This window comes from Sceloporus occidentalis, unplaced genomic scaffold (assembly GCF_023333645.1).
Source record: "Sceloporus occidentalis isolate IW3139 unplaced genomic scaffold, rSceOcc1.0.p SCAF_3, whole genome shotgun sequence".
Classification (NCBI taxonomy): domain Eukaryota; kingdom Metazoa; phylum Chordata; class Lepidosauria; order Squamata; family Phrynosomatidae; genus Sceloporus; species Sceloporus occidentalis.
In genome coordinates, this window is record NW_028316983.1 from 44,837,557 (window position 1) to 44,858,424 (window position 20,868).

The window sequence follows — 20,868 nt, forward strand, 5'->3', positions numbered from 1 at the left end:
GTCTCTTCTAATTGTAAAGAAACTGAAGAATCTTAAGCCTGGAAGTTTTTTGGTTTTCTTTTGTTTTTCCTTTTTAGTACTTTCTGCCCTCATTTAATTAACCTGTTAAAATTAACCTGTCCTGGAGTAGGAGTCTTGCATCACCAAAACTGTTAATCATAACATTTCATGAAGGTCAAATAGGTAAACAATCTCATGGGTCTTTCTGTTGTCTTGTGGATTTGAACACTTTGCTCACACATGGGTCTATTCTCTGCAAATGCAGAATCTGATTCTTATTATCCCAATACTGTGGGATGCTGGCTTGAAAGAGAAAGGAAGAGCACTGGAAGTGAGATAGGATCGTTACAAACTAGTGTGTTATTGAATATGGATGGCTCAGAGGCAGCTCAGGCAGTGCCCTGTGGAGAGAACAGAAGCAGTTTTCTTGCAGTCACTTGACACTATACAGAAAGTACAAGTTCCTGTTTGACAGCCCAAAATATTTTGTATCTGAGGCAGAGCAGCAAATGGTGTTTCCATATGTACCTAGGCCAAAGTGCATACCCAGCCTTATTATTTTAGTAGGTGGGGGTTTCAGAGAATCCCATAAAAACCTTTCCCTATCCCAGAAGTGTTTTTTTTTTAAAATAATAACCCTCTGATTTCATGATTTCCCAAACCTAGATCTGAAACTGTAGCCTCCCTTTATCTAACAGAAGAACCAGTGTGCAGTTTGTTCACTGTACTATTATATGTTGAATCTGCATAGATGGAGGACAGGCAAACACTAATGTTCCACGTAAACTTTAGGAAGAACATCCTGACAGTAAGAGCTGTTTGACAGTGGAACATTCTCCCACAGAGGCTGGATGGCCATCTATCAGAAGTGGTTTGATCGTGTATTCCTGCATAGTAGGGTTTTGGACTAGATGGTCCTTGGGGTCTCTTCCAGCTCTAGGATTCTGTGATTCTCCCTGAAGGCCTCAGCCAGTTGCGGGTCCCAGGAATGTGCCTACCACATTTTCAAAGCCCAACTGGATGCACAATCCATTCTCAAAGCATGATGGAGATAGTTACAACTTCCCTGTCTCTAGCATGTGGCAACTACCTCTGAACAAGTTATTTGTCATGTCTATATGCTGTGATTGTTCCTTCATGAATTGGCCTAATGTTTTTAATACAGAAAACAAAACAAAAAAACACAAAACAGCATACAGCCAGGCCAGGCAGGGAGAGAACAGTAAAATGTAAGAGTCCCTGGAGACACATAAAGCTGGGGAGAGGGGGTAAGAAGGATATATATACTGTTATGCAAATTACCCAATGTCTTCATATACCTCTAAGTGTATGTTTGGAGCATTACTGTCCCAAACTAATGCCTAGTCTGGAGGAGGGGCATTGCAGTAGTGTTAGTATTTATACCAGCTGGACAAATCACTTTCTTCTCATTGGTGGTACAAAGGAGGCATCTTTCCACTCGAGACCAGGAAATCTCAAGCGCTTAGATACAGAAGTGAGAGCTGCCTGGTTTGAGGTTCGAACAGAGACCGGTTTGGCTTCTGTTCCTCTGTGGCTATTGGTTTTGTTCTCTATTCTGGCTTCATGGTCAAGCCAAAGCTTTCCCCTTGTCAAAGAGTACAGCTGCAGGTGGTGCCTGAATGCAACAAAGAGAGCTGTGTGTGTCCTTGATCAGTGTTGCATCTCCGGCATCCACAAGAGAATTAGAGCCTGTCTATATGTATTTTAACAGAAGATGTTTCTTGCTTTTAGGGTACTGCAAAATCATGGCAATTATTTTATTATTATTATTACTGGATAGGTGCATAAATAATCCAGTGTTTTTCAGGGTTTTATGAGCAGGGAGAGGGAACTCATGTACTCACTATCATTATTCTTGGGTTAAAAAATAACAGTCATGATTTCTCCAAACATCAGAATCCTTAACCTTCATAATGGGTTTAGCCATCCACTACACTGTCTCTTCCACTGTAAGGCTGTGTGAACTCACCAAATGAAGGAGCTGCTGCTGTTTGCCTGAGGAACAGGCCAGGCCATATATGATATTTAAAACATCATTTGTATCTGTGTAAATTATTATTTTAAATCAACAGTAACTCTTGGGGTTGATGATAGGGACTGCAATACAAGAAGGATTAGCTCAGCCTCTCCCAACCTGATGCTTTTTAGTTGTGCTGGGCTACAACTCCAATCATCTCCAGCCAGCATGGTTAGATGATGACAGCTGTAGTCCCAACACATCTGAAGGGTGGCAGGTTGCAGAGACCAAGCTAACTCTCCTCCCACGCTGTAATCCCAGAAAAAAATCATAACCGAAGCACTTCAAAGGTGCTATTAGGCATATGAGGTCGTGGTGGTTACTATTAGTGTTGACAGAAGTTTGATTATGTACATTGAACCTTAGTGGAAAATACACACCTGGAGACTTAGACAGACCAAAATAACCAAGCCTTTTCCAGTCTTCTCTTACCACAGTGTGAAAAATACATACCTTACAGGTAAATCATACTGTGCTTGGGAAGGAAAAAAAATGATATGCTTCCATTTAAAGAAAATGGCATCAAGTTGGTAGATTCACCTTTATAAAGCAACTAACCAGTCTACAACACATTAAAAGATAACTGCCACAGTAAACATTTATTTTCTATCTATTGAGGCTAGGGTAGTGCTTATCTTTTGTGTAGTAGTCTCTTGAGCTGGATCAGTGGGAAAGTGAGATCCTGAACAAGAATAGAATGGATTAATGTGTACTATGTCCTCTCTAACATGATCTGATCTCTGTCCTTGAGGGGCTGGAAATCAATCTTTTTCTCTGCACCTCTCTTGCTTGGGGTATCAGCCTTTCTGGTCATGCTCAGGATTGGGTGGGGTTTGGTCTAGGAGACCTTCACAGCCTTGGTAGCTGTTCAGCAGAGAAAAGAAGTGTCTTTGAGATCTTGTCACTTATTTACTCTTACTGGAACAAGCAAATGGGTGATAACACCCACTCACACCTCCACTGTTCAGCCACTTGACCAATCCATGCTAAAGGATAAAACAACAACATTTGGTCTTGGGAGAAGCTGATAAAAGAATTGCTAATTCTCCCCCAGTGGTGTGATTGAGCTTAACATGGGGTGCCAATAGCCCCCGCAGAAGGAGGTGACTCTCGAGGCTTGTCAAAGAAGATGGAGGAGGACATTTCAGTTTTCAGCTTGCCATCAGAGCCAGCCTCACTGGAGACAGCTTCCTGACCACACTCATCACAACAGCAACAACAGCAGTCCATGAAGGCCTGGCCCAGTGGCTTGCACAGGCACAGCAACAGCACAGGAGTCACTGAGCACTTGAAGAACAAGAAGAACTGGTTGACGAGGGTTAGGAGGTCCAGTGTCTGCTTAGTCATATCAGGAGACAGGTAGGCCACGACAATATTGCTGACATTCTCCGGAATTGTACAAAGGGCATAGATGACTGTCAGGCCAATCACTGTGCAATTGAGTTGGCTCTCACATTGTCCATGCTTACTACCACGGCAATCGGTCTTGTCTGTGCTGCTAATCCTTCTGGTGACCAGCTGGCAGCTGATAGTGAAGAGGATGGGCAGGCAGAAATAGCATCCAAAGTACCACCACATCCTGGCATTTTGGTAAGTGAGGACCAAAGAATAAATTGATTCAGGCAGCTCCTGTGAAGGTTTCATGGTGCAATAGTCACTCACCATGCCAGAGGTTGGAGAAGTGTCTTGTGCCAGCTGCCAGAGGAGGATTTCTGGTATAGAAAGGGTCATGGAACCCACCCAGATAACAGCCAACTTGGCAATGATGGAGTGACAATGCTCAATGGGCCGGAGTTTGGCTTGAGGACTGGTGGCTGCATGGAATCTATCAATGCCCAAGGCACAGAGGCTGAAGGTGGTCACTCCCAAAGAAGACACCTAGAAGCACAGAACAAAGACAGATTGTTGACCTATGGAACTGAGCGGACAAAAGAGTGTAAATTAGTTTGAAAATAAGAGAAACATCTTAAAGTAAACAGAGGAATAGCAAAATTGTTTTTTCTACTTTGTGGAGAGAGTTGGAGGGAGTAACCCTCTTTCCACTACAGGAAGTTCTTCCATTGTAGAAGAATTGATGCCATTCCCATATTATGCCATCTTAATTCACCAAAACTACTGTACAAGGAATAAGGTAATCCCAGTCCCCAGCAGTTTTCTTAGATGTGTCCTGGAGCACAGCTGTTGGTTAAGACTTGAGCCACCTTGAGTCCCTATAATTAGGAGAAAGGCGAGATGCAAATAAATATATTGTAGGACCTCAGTATCTGCAGATTTGCCATCCACGGATTTGAGCATCCTCAAATCCTCAGATGGCAAGCCTCCATTGTCCCCAATGGCAGCACGTGCACATGGCTGTATCCTCATTAGGGACAGCCCCTGTTGTCCCCAGTGGTGGTGTGTGCATGCAGCCATGCCACCATTAGGGACAACGGGACTTCACCTGAAGTCCCGTTGTCTCTAATGGCAGAATGACCACATGTACACACAGCCATTGGGGACAATGGGGGCTTGAGCATCCATGGATTTTGATATCCACGAGGGGGAGGGGATGGTCCGCAATAGAACCCCCATGGATACTGAGGTCCCACTGTAGTAATAATAATAATAATAATAATAATAATAATAGACTAGAGATATATAGAATTACATTTGTTTGCATCTGGAAACATTTTGGAAAGTATTTATCCTGTATGGGCCTAACTGAATGAGATAGCATATTCAGAGTAATGTATGAGGCCTATTGACAGAATAGTCTTGATTAATTTTTCACCATGAACCATATGATTCATAGCAGACAAGAGAAGCAGCACCAGCAGTTAAGGTGAGCAACCCTGGGATACATCAATGCCCAGCCTTCTCACTAATATGTTCTTATCCTTTCCCATGCTGACTTGATACTAAGGGCATGCATTATTCTATGAAATTATGCTGGTGTTAAAGCAGCATTGGCTTCCCTTAACACTACAAATGTTTTGGAAAATGGCTCCAAATTGTCTGCTTGCAGCTGTTTAGCAATCTGTACTACTACTTAACTACCATGACAACATTCCTTGCTGGGTATGGTTGGTGTGTGTGTGTGTGTGTGTGTGTGTGTGTGTGTGTGTGTGTTACTGCTGATATTTTGTTCTAACGCTACTGTAAATTTACTGTGTGGACGCTGAAGCTCTGGTTGCCTTTCCTAAACCTTTAGCTGAAATTGTTGTTGTTAACTGTTGTCAGTGGACTTGAACTTATGGCAATCTTATAAATGAGAAATCTCTGAGTCACCCTTTCATCAACAGCCTTGCTCAGGTCTTGCAGATGTGAGGCCATAGCTTCCTTGGTTGAGTCCATCCATCTGGAATGTGCCCTTCCTCTTTTCCTACTGCCTTCTATCTTAAAAAGCATTATTGTCTTTTCTATTGATTCATGTCTTCACATGATGTGGGCAAAGTATTACACAGAAACATCCAAGGAGCATTCTTTTCTTTCCATCCTACTCTTGCTCAGTTGATGTATATTCTTCCATATTTTCACCCTTTAGATTCCTTAAGAACCAGCCACAATGCTATTTATATTTTATTATTTAACTATGTTTACTAATGTTTTAATTTTAAACTTAATCAGCAGATGGGAAGGGAAGATGATGCATGGTGGGAAGTCTGTTCTGTTTTTTGGTTTGAAAACCTTTGTCAATTAAAATAAAATATGCATTTGGCTACAGAGTAACTTTCTTCTGAAGTCCCACCTCCTCTACATATTTGGCATCCCTCAATATTCCTCAGGCTATCAGGCTCAGGCCTCAGCGGCACATGTAACAAAACATATGTGCACTGCACCAGTTTGTATTACAGAGAGCAAATCACAGTTTCAAATGCTCCTTTGCTTAAAATTTTAGCAAACAGAAAAACAGGATAACAAGCAAAAGGCTAGGATAAATTTTATTTCTTGAGGCCCTTCTTTTCTATTTGTTGTTGTTGTTACGTGCCTTCAAGTCATTTCTGACTTATGATGAGCATAAGGGGTGTTCTTGGCAAGATTTGTTCAGAGGAGGTTTGCCGTTGCCTTCGTCTGAGGCTGAAAACATGTGACTTATATACAATTTATTCCTGGGAGACTGGGGCAACGTTACATGATCCTCCACCTGTAGCAGTACCATCTGAGGACTCTTACCACCTTATTCTGCTTCATGGCAATCAGGCCCTACAGATTCATACTTACCAAATGCAATTGGCACCTAATTGTGGGGAATGGAGGAAACACTTGTAGTGCAGAAAAAATTCTCAGGCCACTAACAAGTTCTCCCTAAACAAGCCTTGGTCCTGCAAGTCACTCTAAACAAAACACCCCTACCATTCTGCTTCTTACCACCCAATGCATCCGTTCTCTGAGCACCAAATGAGTTCAAGTAAGTTTGTTGATGTCCCCAACCAGTCCTTGTTAAATTTCCGCTGCATTCAGAATCCTAGGAAAACATCCGTGTTTGCCAAAAGGGAAGAGGCCAAAGCGTGGAGGAGAAAATGCCAAAGGCTGGGTGGATTTGAAACACAATGAAGAACATGAATAAATATCAGCTAGGCCTGCCCTCCCCCTCATGCAGTGCACTCCATTACAAATGCTGTGCTTTCCCTTCACCTCAGGAAACACAACGCCCCATTTGGACTACAGATTGCCCCAAAGCTCTGGGCCCTAATTGCAGGCACCCGCTCACTTCTGAGGGGAACAAGAGACATTCATTGAACGCAGGAAGGATCGGAAATTGGGAAGAGAGGCGTACTTTCTTCAAAAACTTTCTGTGTCCTTTCAACCAGAGCCAAATCTCCACATAACAGAGCATTTCCAGGCTACAGCTTGTGCCTCTGAGGTCTGCTTCTCACGGTGCTCTTTAAAGAAATGGGTAGATGCTCTCACAATCTGATCTTAATCTGGAAATACACCAACAGAGCAGGCTGACAATGCGCATGCTTGCCTTCAAGATACCTTTTAGAAGCTAGAGAAGGTCGGAGGGCTTCCTTGTAGCAATAGCAAATACATTTCTATACCACTTATCAATGAACTCAGCACTCCCTAACGGTTTACCACGTGTAAGCCAATTGCCCCCAACAAGCTAGGTACTCATTTTAGTAACCTATGGTAGTATGCAAGGCTGAGTGGTCCTTGAAGCCCCTGGGATCAACATCACAACCTTGTGGCTGCATTACAGGCATTTAACCACTGCTCCACCAGGCTCTCTTGTAGGCCCAGCATAAAGGCCAACCCAAGACATTTTGAGGTGAAAGACTGTGGTACTCTTGTTTCCTAAATAAAAGCAGTATAGACTTCTAAACTGTACCTTAGTTCAACAGTGGTGCTGGGACAGTTTCCACCATCACACCTGACAGCAGCAGGCTACACAGAATATACAAAGCTCTGCCCTCCAGTACCTTGCTGCTTCCACCTGAGTTGGCTGCCTCACTTTGCCTAATGATAAAATCATTGAATTGGAAGAAACCACAGGGCCATACAGTCAAATCCCCTGCCATGTAGGAATACACAACCAAAGCACCCCCGACAGAAGGTCATCCAACCTGTTTATAAACCTCCAAAGAAGGTGACTCTGCCACTCTCTGTGGCAGCGTTTTCCACTGTTGAGCAGCTCTTACTGTCAGTAAGTTATGCCTAATATTTAGATGGAGCAGTAGAAGACAAACTAGAAGAGCAGTATTTGGAGCAGCAGAAGACAAACTTGCTCCATCTTCAACATGGCATTCCTTCAAATATTTATGTCACCTCTTAACCATCTCTTCTCCAAGCTAAACATGCCCAGCTCCCTAAGACTCTTCTTATAGAGCATGGCTTCCAGATCTTTCATCATTTTGGTCACTCTCTTCTAGACATGCTTCATTTTGTCAACATTTGTTTTTGAATTGTGGTGAAATGACTTGAAGGCACTTCAAAGGAAATGACTTGAAGGTATACAACAATAGTCCTATTTTAGCTTTAGCTTGGGACATATGGCAATGGCAGATATATTTGCTTCCTTACATGTTTGCCCTATTTATTTATGATGTGGATTGTTAGGTGTTTAATTTGTGCTTCAAACGGAAAGTGTAGGTGACGTGAGCTAAACTACCGTCCCCAGTTAATCTTTTCCCTAATCTGTCCGTTGAAATCCCTTTCCTTTTCAGGTTGTATCTGACATCTGAAGTGAGATGGGTTCAGAGAAAAGAGCCTGGAATGATAGCTTATAGAGAAACAGAAAAAGACCTAATGCCTTAACAGTACCAGATTATGTCTGATCTTTGAAACTAAGCAGGGTCAGCCCTGGTGATTACTTGGATGGGAGACTGCCATCCAGTGCACCAGTGCTGCAGGATATATTTTAGAGTAAAGAACTGACAAAACCACCCCTGGGTATTCCTTGACTAAGAAAACCTTATTAAATTGATGGGGTTGCAATAAATCAACAGGTGACTAGAGAGAGAAGGGTTTACTTCCCCTTGCCACTTTGATATTAACATTAGATACCCCACCCCACCCCACTTTATGCATCATAGGTGCCACTATCTGCTCAGGCTGATGCAGTACCAGGCCTTCAGTCTGGGCTTCACAAATGTGTGTAATTCAAGAAAGAAACCCATACCTTTAAAAATGGAGCGGGGAGAGGAAGGCTCACTTTTGACTGAAACCAAGGGCCTATTTGCAATGGAATGTCAAACCAAACTTGTTTGGGGGAAGAGAGGAAATATATAGCTGTGAAAAGTTCAGATGGAAGCATGTAATGGTAGTTTTGTAATTAAAAAAAGGCTAACTGTTAGCCCAGCAGATAATGGAGGTGGATTTAGCGGTCACAACTGAGAACAGAACATTTGTTTAAAATCAGCTGCCTCACAATAGGTGTCCACATCTTTCCAAATCACACAAAATATTATTTCACTTGAAAAAAAAACTTCTATGAAGAATAAATGAAACCCATGATCCTTCATCTCTGTGGCTAGTGTTTATTTCAGACAACCTCTTATTTTGGAGATGTAAGTATGGAAAATATAATCCACTGAGTATTTATCCTGAGCAACTCCACTTGAAATGAGGTATGGGTATGGGTATTACTGTAAGACTAGTACAGAATAAAATACAGACTACTTCCTGGGGTTCATTTTAGACAACCAGTCATTTTGGAAGTACTCTGGATTCTGTTAACAAGGTCAGGACTCAGCAAACAATCACTTAGATATAGCACTGTTAAAGAAATCCCTGCTTCCAGCAATGACACATTTTCTCACTACCACCTCGGTTTCCTTGATTAAAAGATGCATTTTTTTTTTAATCAAGATGTATCCTTCATCTTGAATTTGGGGAAAGCATGCTTTCTGTGGCCCACAAGCATGGCTGTAACTGCACAATCCACTACACATGCATCTACTTACACACACATGCACATGACAACTTTTGCAAGGGCTTAATGCTAAAACAAATGATCCCTCCCCACCATGCCCAGCTCCTCTGTAAATTACAAGCTTTGCAATAAAATAAAGTAAGGCAAATGCAAATAAATTCAGATTATGGAGCATACAAATAAAGCAGCATGAGGACTTATGATTCAGCTATCATAAGCAGTAATAGAAAATTTCTTAATGTTTTGGCATTTACCAAGAATATTTGCTGAATTAATGCAAATATTACACTGCATGGCCTAGTTTTATTTCCAGCATGGTACAGGGTATACATAGAGATTCGAGGGTGGAAGGTAGTGCTCAACCAGCTTAAGTCTGCAACTTTTGCAGATGTTGGCAACTTTTGCAGTTGTGGCCTCTGAGAGTGATAGCACATGTAGACTGCATGAATATGTCATTGACCCATGTTTGCATTTCTCTATTTTCCTACAGCAAGCCCTTGCCCTGCCCAACTGCCAGTGATCCTGCCAAACAATACCATTGTCTTCCCTGCCTCCTCCATGCACTGAGCTGTCCCTATAACCAGGCTCTGAATCACTCACAGATGTTCCACCACCTGCACTGCTCTCATCTTGCCTTGAATTGGGAACTCAGCAGAGAAGCAATAGAATGAGCAGAACAGTTGCAGCTGAAATGGCACGTTCTCTTCAAGCAAGTAAAGATCTATTATTATACTATATTATTTGGGGGAAACTAACATAGGCAAAAGGCCAAGTCTGAACAGCCATATTGCACATGCCTCACAAAAACCAATAAACAAAGCTAATAAACATGAAGTTACATCAAAACACAGGTTCTGCCAACATTCAAAATTATGTTACTCTGAATAACACCATGTACTCTTAAAGCCTTAGGGAACACCCAACCAGCTAGTACAATAATCTCTTGAATACAACCTGTCCCAGAGCAATAGGTGCAACGGGTTCAAACTAGAGGAAAAGAGATTCCGCATAAACATTAGGAAGAACCTCTTAACCGTAAGAGCTGTTTGACAGTGGAACATGCTCCCTTGGAGGGTGGTGGAGTCTCCTTTGGAGGGTTTTAAGCAGATGCAGTTGCATTGAAACCCAGCTTCTGCCAACATTCAAAATGATGTTACTCTGAATAACACCATCTGTCAGGGATGCTTTGATTGTGTCATCCTGCATGACAGGGGGTTGGACTGCATGGCCTTTGAGGTCTTTTACAACTCTATGATTCTATAATTCCATTTGTGCAAATCAGCACCATTACTGTCATCAGTACCACCACCACCAATTTCATTGTTGGTGTGTTATTGTGCCACCATTGTGCATAATGTTTATGGGAAGAATGGGGAACTTGTGGCCCTGTATGTATTGTTGCATTCCAATACCCATCAGTCTCTGCCAGTATGGCCACTTCTCAGGGCAATAAGATCTGGAATACTGCAGGTTGACACCACTGCCCACCATAAGGTACAAGAAATTTACTAAAATTTTCTACAGAGGAAGCAATAGAAGGGGGAAGAGAAGATGGAAGCAGTTTTCCAGTTGCAGATACTTAAGCACAAGTTTAATTTACTGTATGACAGAGATACTAGAGGGCTGCACTGAAGAGGTTATGGGGAATGTGACTTCTTCTTTGTTGTCTCTGTCACTTACAGAAGTAAGTCTTCCTGCACTTGCACAGAATGTTCAGAACATTCTAAAGTTGAAAAGCATCTTTGAGCAGAAGGTCTGCCCTTTCTATTGTATATATCAGCACTATTCTATCTATTTTACCGTACTTTTTTCCTTCCCCCATTTTAGGTGTTTCAGGATGCTGTTCCAAGCATCTCTACCACCACAAGACTAATCTGTCCAGGATGTTGAGTATGAAAGGCCCTCCTGATGTTAGACAATTGTACTTAATTATATTCATAGAATCTTAGAATCCTAGAACTGGAAGAGATCTCAAGGACTATCAAGTTCAATCCCCTGCCATGCAGGAAAACACAATCAAAGCATTTATGTGGTTCAAGAACTGTAATTTCATAGGACTATTTTGTTGTTAGTGTTAACTGCCCTTCAGTCAACCTTGGCTCATGGCAACCCTGTGGCTGAGACATCTCCAAGACTCCCTGTCCTTAGCCTCTCTGCTCAGGTCTTGCAGGCTCAGGCCTATGACCTCTGTGGTTGAATCCATCCACCTGGCATATGACCTTCCTCTCTTTCTCCTGCCCTCTACCTTTCTGAGCTTTGTTGTCTATTCCACTTATTCATGCCTTCTCATGATGTGGCCAAAATATGACAACCTCAGTTTGGCCATCTTGTCTTCCAAGGAGAGTTTGGGCTTGATCTGTTGTAGAACCCGTTTATTGGTCTTCTTCACTGTCCATTGTATCCTCAACACTCTTCTCCAGCACCACGTCTTAAATGAATTGATTTTCTTTCTATTTGTTTTTTTCACTGACCAGCGGTCACATCCGTACATGGTAATTAGGAATACAATGGCTTGGGCAATCCTCACTTTAGTGCTCAGAATTATATCTTTGCACTTTAGGATCTTGTCCAGTTCTTTTTGGACTACAGTTGTACTCTGAAAATTAACTTTGCAAGCTCTGGAGAAAAATGATGCCAAGGGACAGGATTGCAGAGTGGAAAATCTAACAAACACTACCTCTCCTCCCCATCAGCAGTCCCTTTGCTTTACAATGTAATTGGAGGAAGACTTGTTTTTCTTCAGACAAAGCTCATCACATATAATTTGGTCCTCAAATTTCTTTGCAGTTGCACTTAAGACGGATTTCTTCTGGTGGGCTTATCCATCCGACCTCTTATAGGAGATCTTTAAGATAAAATGCTTCACTTCTGGTTATGATGTATGTTTTCTAAATGTTTTAGATGTTCTAGCTATTTTATTGAATTAATAATAATGTCAGTGTTTTATTGATTGTATTTTATATCTGTTCTGTGTTAATTTGTTGATGTACTCCTGCCTCGATCCGCAGGGAGAGGCAGGAAAATACAAATAAAAATTATTATTATTATTAGTAGTAGTAGTAGTAGTAGCAGTAGTAGTAGTAGTACATAGGGCCGTGTTGGGACAGGGAGATATGACATGTTAGGACTGGCTGATGTCTCTGAAAAACAGCAGTTTCTCCCCTACCCGCACAATATATCTTTATCAATATATCCTTATTCCAGAACCTGCATAGATATGCTGTGCAGTAAAATTGTTCTTCCCACCAATGGCACTACCTTTCCATAGTGGTGGCACTTTGTGTGATACTGCTACTATTATATAGTATGAGGTTTTTTTTTGTATTTTAGCAGAAGGAGGGTGGGCTAGAAGATTGGGATCATATTACTATTGTTTTTAAATGTTATATTGGACTGTTGTTACCCGCCTAGATCCTTGAAAGGGAAAGGCGGGATATAAATATTATTATTATTATTATTATTATTATTATTATTATTATTTGCTCCTCTGACACAAGAGGCTATACTGTTAGGAGCAGTGCTGCTGGGAGTATCTCTTATGTCAGACAAGCTTTTGTTAAAGAGCCAGACTCTATGTGTCAAACAGTTAGTGGTCATCAACAGTAATTGGGGAGGGGCACTGACATGAGTGAAAGATGTCTAGGAGATAACAGCAGTGGCACAACAGGTAACACTTGTTAGTACTGCAAAGTAAACCCCTTTTAAAATATCTTTTACCATGAAAACACTATGATGGGACAATCCAAAATAAACAAGAGATAGTGCCCAAAGATGACATCCCCAGGTTGGAAGGCACTTTACAAGCTACTAAGGAACAGTACAAGACAATTAGGAGTAGCAATGTGGCTAATGGCACAACTGCATGCAAGCCAAAAGGACATTCAGCTGTTGATGTACTCAGAGATGAAAGAAAAGTCCGAAGCTCCACAACACATATTATAGGAACATGGAATGTGAGAAGCATGAGTCAGGGGGACCTAGGCACAGCAAAACAAGAAATGAAACATATAAACATTAAAATACTTTAGGTGAGTGAGGTAAAGTGGACAGGATGAATGCACAGTGTTTTACCCAGGAAACGAAACCTAAGAAGAAATGCGATGGCATTAATAATGAGGAGAGATTTAGCGAAAGCAGTCAAAGGACATAGTGCAAAGAATGAAGGAATAACTTTTATCAACAAACTTCAAGGAAAACCTATCAATATCACCATGCTCCAACTGCAGACACAGAAGAAGAAGGAATTGAAAAATTTTATAATGAAGTCCAGAAGAAAAATGACCAAGCAACAAAACAGGACTTGTTCTTTCTTAATCACAGATGAGGAAGACATTTGAATAATTAAAGATTTTCCATCCCTTGGCTCTGCCATTAATCAGAATGGAGACTGCAGTCAAGAAATCAGAAGACTATTACTTGATAGGACAGCAACAAAGGACCTAGACAGGATCCTGAAGTAATGATCTAACATTGAATACTAAAGTTAGGATTGCCCATGTCATCATATTATCAATGTATGGTTATGAAAGATGGACAGTGAAGAAAGCTGGCAGGGAGAAAATCAACTCATTTAAAATGTGGTGCTGGAAAAAAGTTCTATGGATACCGTGGACTGATAAAAAGACAAATAAATGGGTCCTAGAGAGAGCCAACATGGTATAGTGGTTTGAGTGTTAGACTAGGACACTGTGAGACTAGGGCCTGTTACAGACAGCCAAAATAAAGCTGCTTCGAGTCACAGTGGAGGTTTGGTGTTTCAATGATGCATGCTTCCTAAGAGTCCAGAAGCCACACCAAAGCTGCACTCCAGTCCTTAGGGCTGGAGCGTGGCTTTGGTGCAACTTCTGGACTCTTAGGACGCATGCATCATTGAAACATCAAACCTCCACTGTGACTCAAAGCAGCTTTATTTTGGCTGTCTGTAACAGGCCTAGGATTCAAATTCCTACTTGGCCATGGAAACCCACTGGGTGATGTTGGGCAAGTCACGTTGTGTCAGCCTTTGACAATGAGAATAGCCTATGAACAAATCTTGCCAAGAGAAGATTTGTCTTAGGGTTGCCATAGGTCAGGAATGACTTGAAGTCAAGTAGCAACGCAAAGGGAATTTGTGGCCCTCCAGATACTTTTGGATTATATTTCCCATATTTGCTAAATATAATGGGGGTTGACAGGATTTCAACCATCCATTCCTGCAGCAATCTCACAGCACTGTAAGGATAAAATTAAGATGGTCTTTATTTGGCGTTCATTGGCAAATTATCTATGGTAATATATTTCACTTAGTCAAGAAAGAAAGAAGTGGAAACCTGTTACTTCCCAGATTAAAATAAGCCCCTTCTTCATGCTTAAACAGCATTGTTCCCCTGTGTCAAACATAGCAAAGTTGCTCTTCCACTATCGTAAAGGGTATAAGGGGGGCTTTATGAGTAAAATAAAATTAGAGTTGGGGTCACTCTCTGAAATCCATCAGAAGAAAATATCCTCAAACTTTTGGCAATTGCCCTACTCTATGGGTAGCCTCAGATGCCCCTTTGAAGTTGCTACTCTTCAGGTGCTGTTTGGTAACAGAAGGAATTTTATTCAGCTGACAGAAAAAATGTGGCAAACATTTAGGTTCACAGCAACATCTCTGCCATACTTCCATGTGGCAGTTTGATCTCAGGTATCTCACAGAGGCATAGGTTTAACAAAAATCTACCAGACAGGGTATTTAGCAGCTTTGTATATTGATAGTGGCTGGTGACTCAAACTCATATTTACTTCTTTTAGGCACACCACAACAGGGCATGGGGGAGGGTAGTGCAGCCAATACTGTCTTTGCAGTGCATTGCTTGTTCAGTCCCACTACTGTGTTCAAAGGGACTTTCCTCCTGTTAATAATAACAGTGTTTATTTATAATTCCCTTTCTACCAAGGGCGGTACATCAGAACATATACAATCAAAAGCAAGTGATAAAAGACCACATTATAAAATGCTAAAATACTAAAATAATATACTAATATGCTAAAACCCCTCCTCATCAGTTGCTACACATCTTGGCTCAGTAACTTAATGCAGCAAAGATCTTCAACCCATTACGAAAGTGAATCAGATCCTCCTCCACCTGGAGATGCAACGGAAGACTGTTTCACAAACACGGAGCCAGATCCTAAAAGGCTCACAGCTGTGATAAAGCCATACGGATTGGTGAAACTGCCAATAATCCTTTGTCTGCAGATCTTAACTTTCTAGATTGTACATACCAAATAAGTATATATAGGATTCATCCTTTAGTTGAACTTCCTCAGATTCAACTGTTTGCATTCTTTTGCTGTGGAAACCAATCTAACTGGCTTGGTTTGGACTCCCTGAAAAATATTCATGTGATTTGGAGATGCTGACATACTAAAGTTGTTTTGGGGTACTATGGCTTTAGTTGCTTTTCTGCTTCCATTAGTTAAGAACATCTGGAGAAAACTCCAATGATGAAAGGCTAGGCTGTCCTCACACACTAGGCGAATGTTAGGTTTAAATTCACCATCATTACAGTTAAGTAATCCTATAATCATAGCGTTGGAAGAGACCTCAAGGGCCATGAAGTCCAACCCCCTGCCATGCATTAATTAATTAATGCAACTTTGCTGTCTTCTCAACAGTATTCAAAATTACTCTTCCAATCCTGGCACTACCTTAAGGCTCCACCTTGAGATATGATCCTTAGCCTATGTATGCCTACAACAGTGGTCTTTCTATACTTTTTAGAGCACATCACATAGTGTTCCAAATATCTTTTGCAGTGTCTGGGTGAATTGTCTCTACCTTTAAAAGTGACAGGCAAACATTTAAGAAGCCCTTGTCAGCATGTTGATTCAGTGAGGTAGTGAAATTTCTGAATTTCAGTCTGTCACATGCCCATTAAAGACACAGGTATCCGCCCACGAAAAAAATGATGGTAATCTGAATAGGTAGAAATAAAATTCACAGGTTCTGAATTGGCCCTGCTAGACAAATCCTTTAACAACAGCAGTTAGCAAGTGTAGTCATGTTTTGCCCCATGTCTTGAAAAGCTTGACTTATGATATTTCCAGAGTTTAGCAAAGTTACTTTCTGGACTACTACTCCCAAAATAGAGTACAACTGCCCAGTGCCAATGTTAGCTGGGGGATTTGGGGGATTATAGTCCAAAAAGAAAGCCTTTCTTATCTGTGATTATTTTCCTACTCCAGCCCTCTGTTAAAGTCATAAGAACAGAGCAGCTGCCAGACTGTTTACCCCACTCACACTTGGCAACCCTGAACAGGAATATATTATCTGCAGTTAAGAAAAATTTCTCCTGGTAGCATGCTCACAGAGGCCCAAAACACACTACAGAAATCATCCAGATTGGGACTGCTTTAACTGCCCTGGCTCAATGTTAGGGATTCCTGGGAATTGTAGTTTATTGTGGCACCAGAGCTCTCTGACAGAGAAAGTTAACTATCTCACAAAACAACAGTTCCCAGAATTCCCTAGCATTGATGTTACCCTTTTAAGAAGAGGGCTAGTGGCACCTACCCCATGAAAGATCAACCTGCCTTTCTTCATCCTTGGTAAGATGTTAAAACATCTCTTCATAGGGCCCATAAACATGGCTTAGTGACAATGCAAAAGAGATCCAAGCTCATGTAACATTCAAAAGAATGTAATGCTACAAAATGATCCTTCAAAAAGGATATATAAAATTGTTGATGAAACACAAATGAGTGCAACAGTGATATCTCTTACCTCCATGAAAGGTACAATGCGACAGGAGATGCTTCCCAGCAGTCTCTTCTTGGTGATCTCATTGAAGATGACCACTGGCAAGCAGAAGAAGAGGATGAGGAAGTCCCAGAAGGCAAGGCTGGCCAAGATGGAGTTCCAGGCACTTTTCATATAGTAGTTGTGCCAGACAATGCACATCACTGAGAGGTTCCCAATGATACCCACAGCAAAGACAATTAAGGACAGGAACATGACGGCATATGCACTGTATGAGCTTTCAGTCACTGGATACAGAGGGTTCTGGATCTGAGGGCGCTTTCCTAGAGCCACAGTCATGTTATATTGTGGTTCTGTGCCCTCATGGACTGCTGGACTCCTTTGGGGGAGGTGTTTAGATGGGTCTGTGCTGGATGGCACCAAGACCTTGGTTGGATGTAAGCTGCCAGAGTTTGCAGGCCGAGGAAATTCCACTTTTACTCCTGGGACATATGGCTGAACTGGTTTGGAATCTTCATCATCTGTTCCCCTCCGAGTCCTTCCCCATTTCAGTTGGTCTTCTGAGAAGGGCCACCCCCGGTAACTGCCAAGGGATCCTGACCGCCTTATCCTGCCCAGTTCTCCCAGGGTCTCCAGCAGTGTATCTTTTGGAATGAAGTGTCTTGCCGAGTGACTGCCTCCAACCCTATGCTCCCTCCTGGAAGATGTAGAAGGCTCCTGAAGAAATGGGGCAGAAGCGCCTTCCTTCACCGTAGTATCTAGAGGCTTCAGGAAAGTAAGCAAGAGTATAACAGTCCAAAGCAAAGACATCCTTCCTTCTGCCCAAGTGGAAAGGAAAATGCACAATGAAGGCGCCTCACAAAGGGCAGCGGAGGTGGCCCTGCAAGCTGTGAGAAGGGAAAAGAAAAGAAAAATTCCCACACTTTGACTGGAGATATTCAGGGCAGCAAGGGAAGGAGGGAGTGGGAGGTACCCTGAAGCTTGAATCTAGACAGAGAGACACTTCAGTCTGCCTCTGCCAACTTCATTGCTGTTCTGCTTTCCCTCAGATCTTTAAGCCAAATAAAAAAAACGTTCTTCTCAGTAATTAATTCCAATGATCCTTTGTCGGGCCACAGGCCCCCTGGTGGTCAGGCAACAATAGCTAAAGACTGCTGTGAAAAGATCACAACCCTAGCATTGCATGAGTGAAGAGAAGAGCAGATTAGGAAAAGTAAACCACCTGTCTAAGCAATAGACACTCCTGCCCCAATTCTTTTGGTGGTGCAGCTTCAGAAAGAACCAGCTTCTTCCTGGCAGGATCTTTCAGCCAAACTAGTGGCAAATTCTTTACAAATCACAATACAATTCTACCATGGCCTTTGATTGTATAGTATAGATCTTGAAAAGCTATGGGCTGCTCTTAAAGACATAGGTGTGTTGCCACATTTGATTGACCTGTACTCAGAACAAGAGGCTGCTGTCAGGACAGAATATGGAGAAACAAAATGGTTTCCAGGTAGCAATGGGGTCAGGCAAGACTGTATTCTATCACCCTCTCTCTTCAACTTGTACATCTAAAACAGGGGTAGGCAACCTTTTTGAGCCGGGGGCCGGGTTGCTGTCCCTCAGACAACTGGGGGGCCGAAGCCAAAAAATAAATAATTAAATAATTTAAAAAAAAAAAATTAAATAAATAAATAAACCGGGACAAATGTAGGACAACATTTTCAAATGGTGGACACTTTTTTTAAAAAAGTGGAGGACACGCAAAAAAATTTGCTGATTTTTTTTAAAAATGTTAATATAAATGCATGTTTCTGAGGTGTCTATAGACAATTGCCCCCCTTGCACCTGCGCGCGAGAGGCCAAAGGCCCCGGCGGCAATCGACGGCAGGACCGGGCTGGGGCCGGTCCCAAGGCCTTGCCGGGCCGCATCCGGCCCGCGGGCCGCAGGTTGCCTACCCCTGATCTAAAATATCAAATGCAAAGCAAGATTAGAGGAAAGAGGTATGAAAACTGGAGGACAGACCATCAGTGATTTAAGATATGCAGATAATACCATACTAACAGCAGAAAATACCAAAGACCTGGAATAATTACTGAAGAAAATCAAAGATGAAAGTGCTAAGACAGGTTTAATGATTGTGGAGGCCAGTTGACACAAGTTTTACCAATTTGACAACTGTCCTTGAGAGATCCACTAGTATCACTCACATTTCCCAATATGCTTTGTTTGCTCTTGCATGGAAAATATGCCCTTCTATTGCTGATGTATTGGCATATCTAGCCGTGGAGAGGGGACAAGGGGCTCTCAAACCAGGAACAAGGTGGATACAGCTTAGTGGCTCTCTGTTCTTAATTCCTTTGTTAAGAGCATCATGTTGAAGAAGTGTCCATGGGATTTCTTTACATAAGCCCAGCTCTCCACCTGCTCACATTTAGTACGGTGATGCGGATTTGCTGAAAGAGGGGGTTGAAACTAAAGATGCCACAGATGAAAACAGGATGAACATCTGGATAGTACTCTCCAAATGTTTCAGACATGTATTCACATTAGCCCATGCCAGCATGGACAATGGTCAAGAACACTGGGAACCGTAGTCCAAAAAATCTGGATGGAACCAGGTTGGGATTGGCTACTTTGCAGGTTTCCAGAAAGTATCACAGGATCATATACATGTAATTGACATGTTCTAATCAAATAAAACCGTGGGAATACGAAATTATAGTGAAAGCTTCCCGTCTGTCTTACGAAGGCCATTCATTAACTTTGTGGACTGAAGTAATAGTGGCTGTAACAGTGTTATCTACTGTATATTATACGTTTATTGCCATAGAGCTATTTCCTGTCAATGCAGTCAAGGGATATTGATGAACTTCAGTTCATAATGTCAATGTCTCTCTCTCTCCTCTGGCTTTGCTTCGCAAATGAAGATTCAGGAAGGACTCATCCTGCGCTTTGTACAAGCGCATTGGTGACTAAAAAGGCCAATCCGGGACAAACAGGTCCGGTTGCAGAAAACACAGCGGAAAGTCTCCTTGGGTGGTGTTTCTGGGTTGTGGTTCTTTCTGTGTTGTCGTTTCTCTTCGAGACTCGTTCGGCGTGAGTTTTTGAAAAAGGCTGCAGCATCGTGGATAGTGCGTCTCCATGCCTCCCAATGCGAGGCCAGGGCAGACCATTGTTGGTGATCAATTTGGCCAAGCCTGAGATGTTGTTTCAGGGAGTCCTTGTATCTCTTCTTTGGGGCACCCCTCTTATGCTGACCCGTGGCAAGTTCACCATAGAATACTATTTTGGGAGGCAATGGTCCTTCATCCTAGAAACGTGTCCTGCCCAGCACAGCTGCATCCTCAATAGCATGGCCTCAATGCTGGTGATCCCTGCTTGCTCAATGACAGCAACATTCGTCACATAGTCAGTCCAGTGTATATTTAGAATTGTGCGTAAACAGCGCTGATGAAAGCATTCAAGGAGTCGTAGGTGTTGGCAATAGGTGACCCATGTTTCAGACCCATAAAGGAGAATAGACAGTACAATGGCTCTATACACACTGATTTTTGTGCTTCGCCTTAAGTGTTTGTTACTCCAGACTCTTTTGTGAAGCCTTCCGAATGCACTATATGCCTTTGCCAGTCTGTGATCGATCTCTTTATCAATCTTGGCATCTGAGGAGATGATGCTTCCCAGGTAGGTGAACTGCTGGACGGACTTAAGCACAGATGTGCCTACAGTGATGTGGGGATGGTAGTGTTCTTCCTGAGGTGCCGGCT

General features: G+C 42.2%; 2 protein-coding genes across 3 annotated transcripts in view; one reads left to right on the plus strand and one right to left on the minus strand.

The window, feature by feature from the left end:
• Positions 1-12,369, plus strand: part of ARL8A (ARF like GTPase 8A) — a 74,795-nt gene extending 62,426 nt beyond the window's left edge. Inside the window, exons 7-8 of one of the 2 annotated variants that reach the window (XR_016280402.1) lie at positions 9,883-10,105; positions 11,220-12,369. Coding sequence is in view for 1 of the 2 variants with exons in the window: in XM_089514282.1 (XP_089370408.1) it covers positions 9,883-9,959 (77 nt within the window). In the remaining variant the exon portion in view is untranslated. Of the gene's footprint in view, positions 1-9,882; positions 10,309-11,219 lie in introns of those variants that run through there. The other variant, XM_089514282.1, reaches the window with a different exon arrangement.
• GPR37L1 (G protein-coupled receptor 37 like 1) lies at positions 26-18,122 on the minus strand. Its single transcript, XM_089514279.1, has 2 exons — positions 17,140-18,122; positions 26-3,916 (listed from the first exon to the last, which is right to left on the minus strand). The coding sequence occupies exons 1-2, from the start codon at positions 17,923-17,925 to the stop codon at positions 3,107-3,109; spliced, it is 1,596 nt and encodes a 531-aa protein (XP_089370405.1). The 5' UTR covers positions 17,926-18,122; the 3' UTR covers positions 26-3,106.
• Between the last annotated feature and the right edge of the window lie 2,746 nt (positions 18,123-20,868).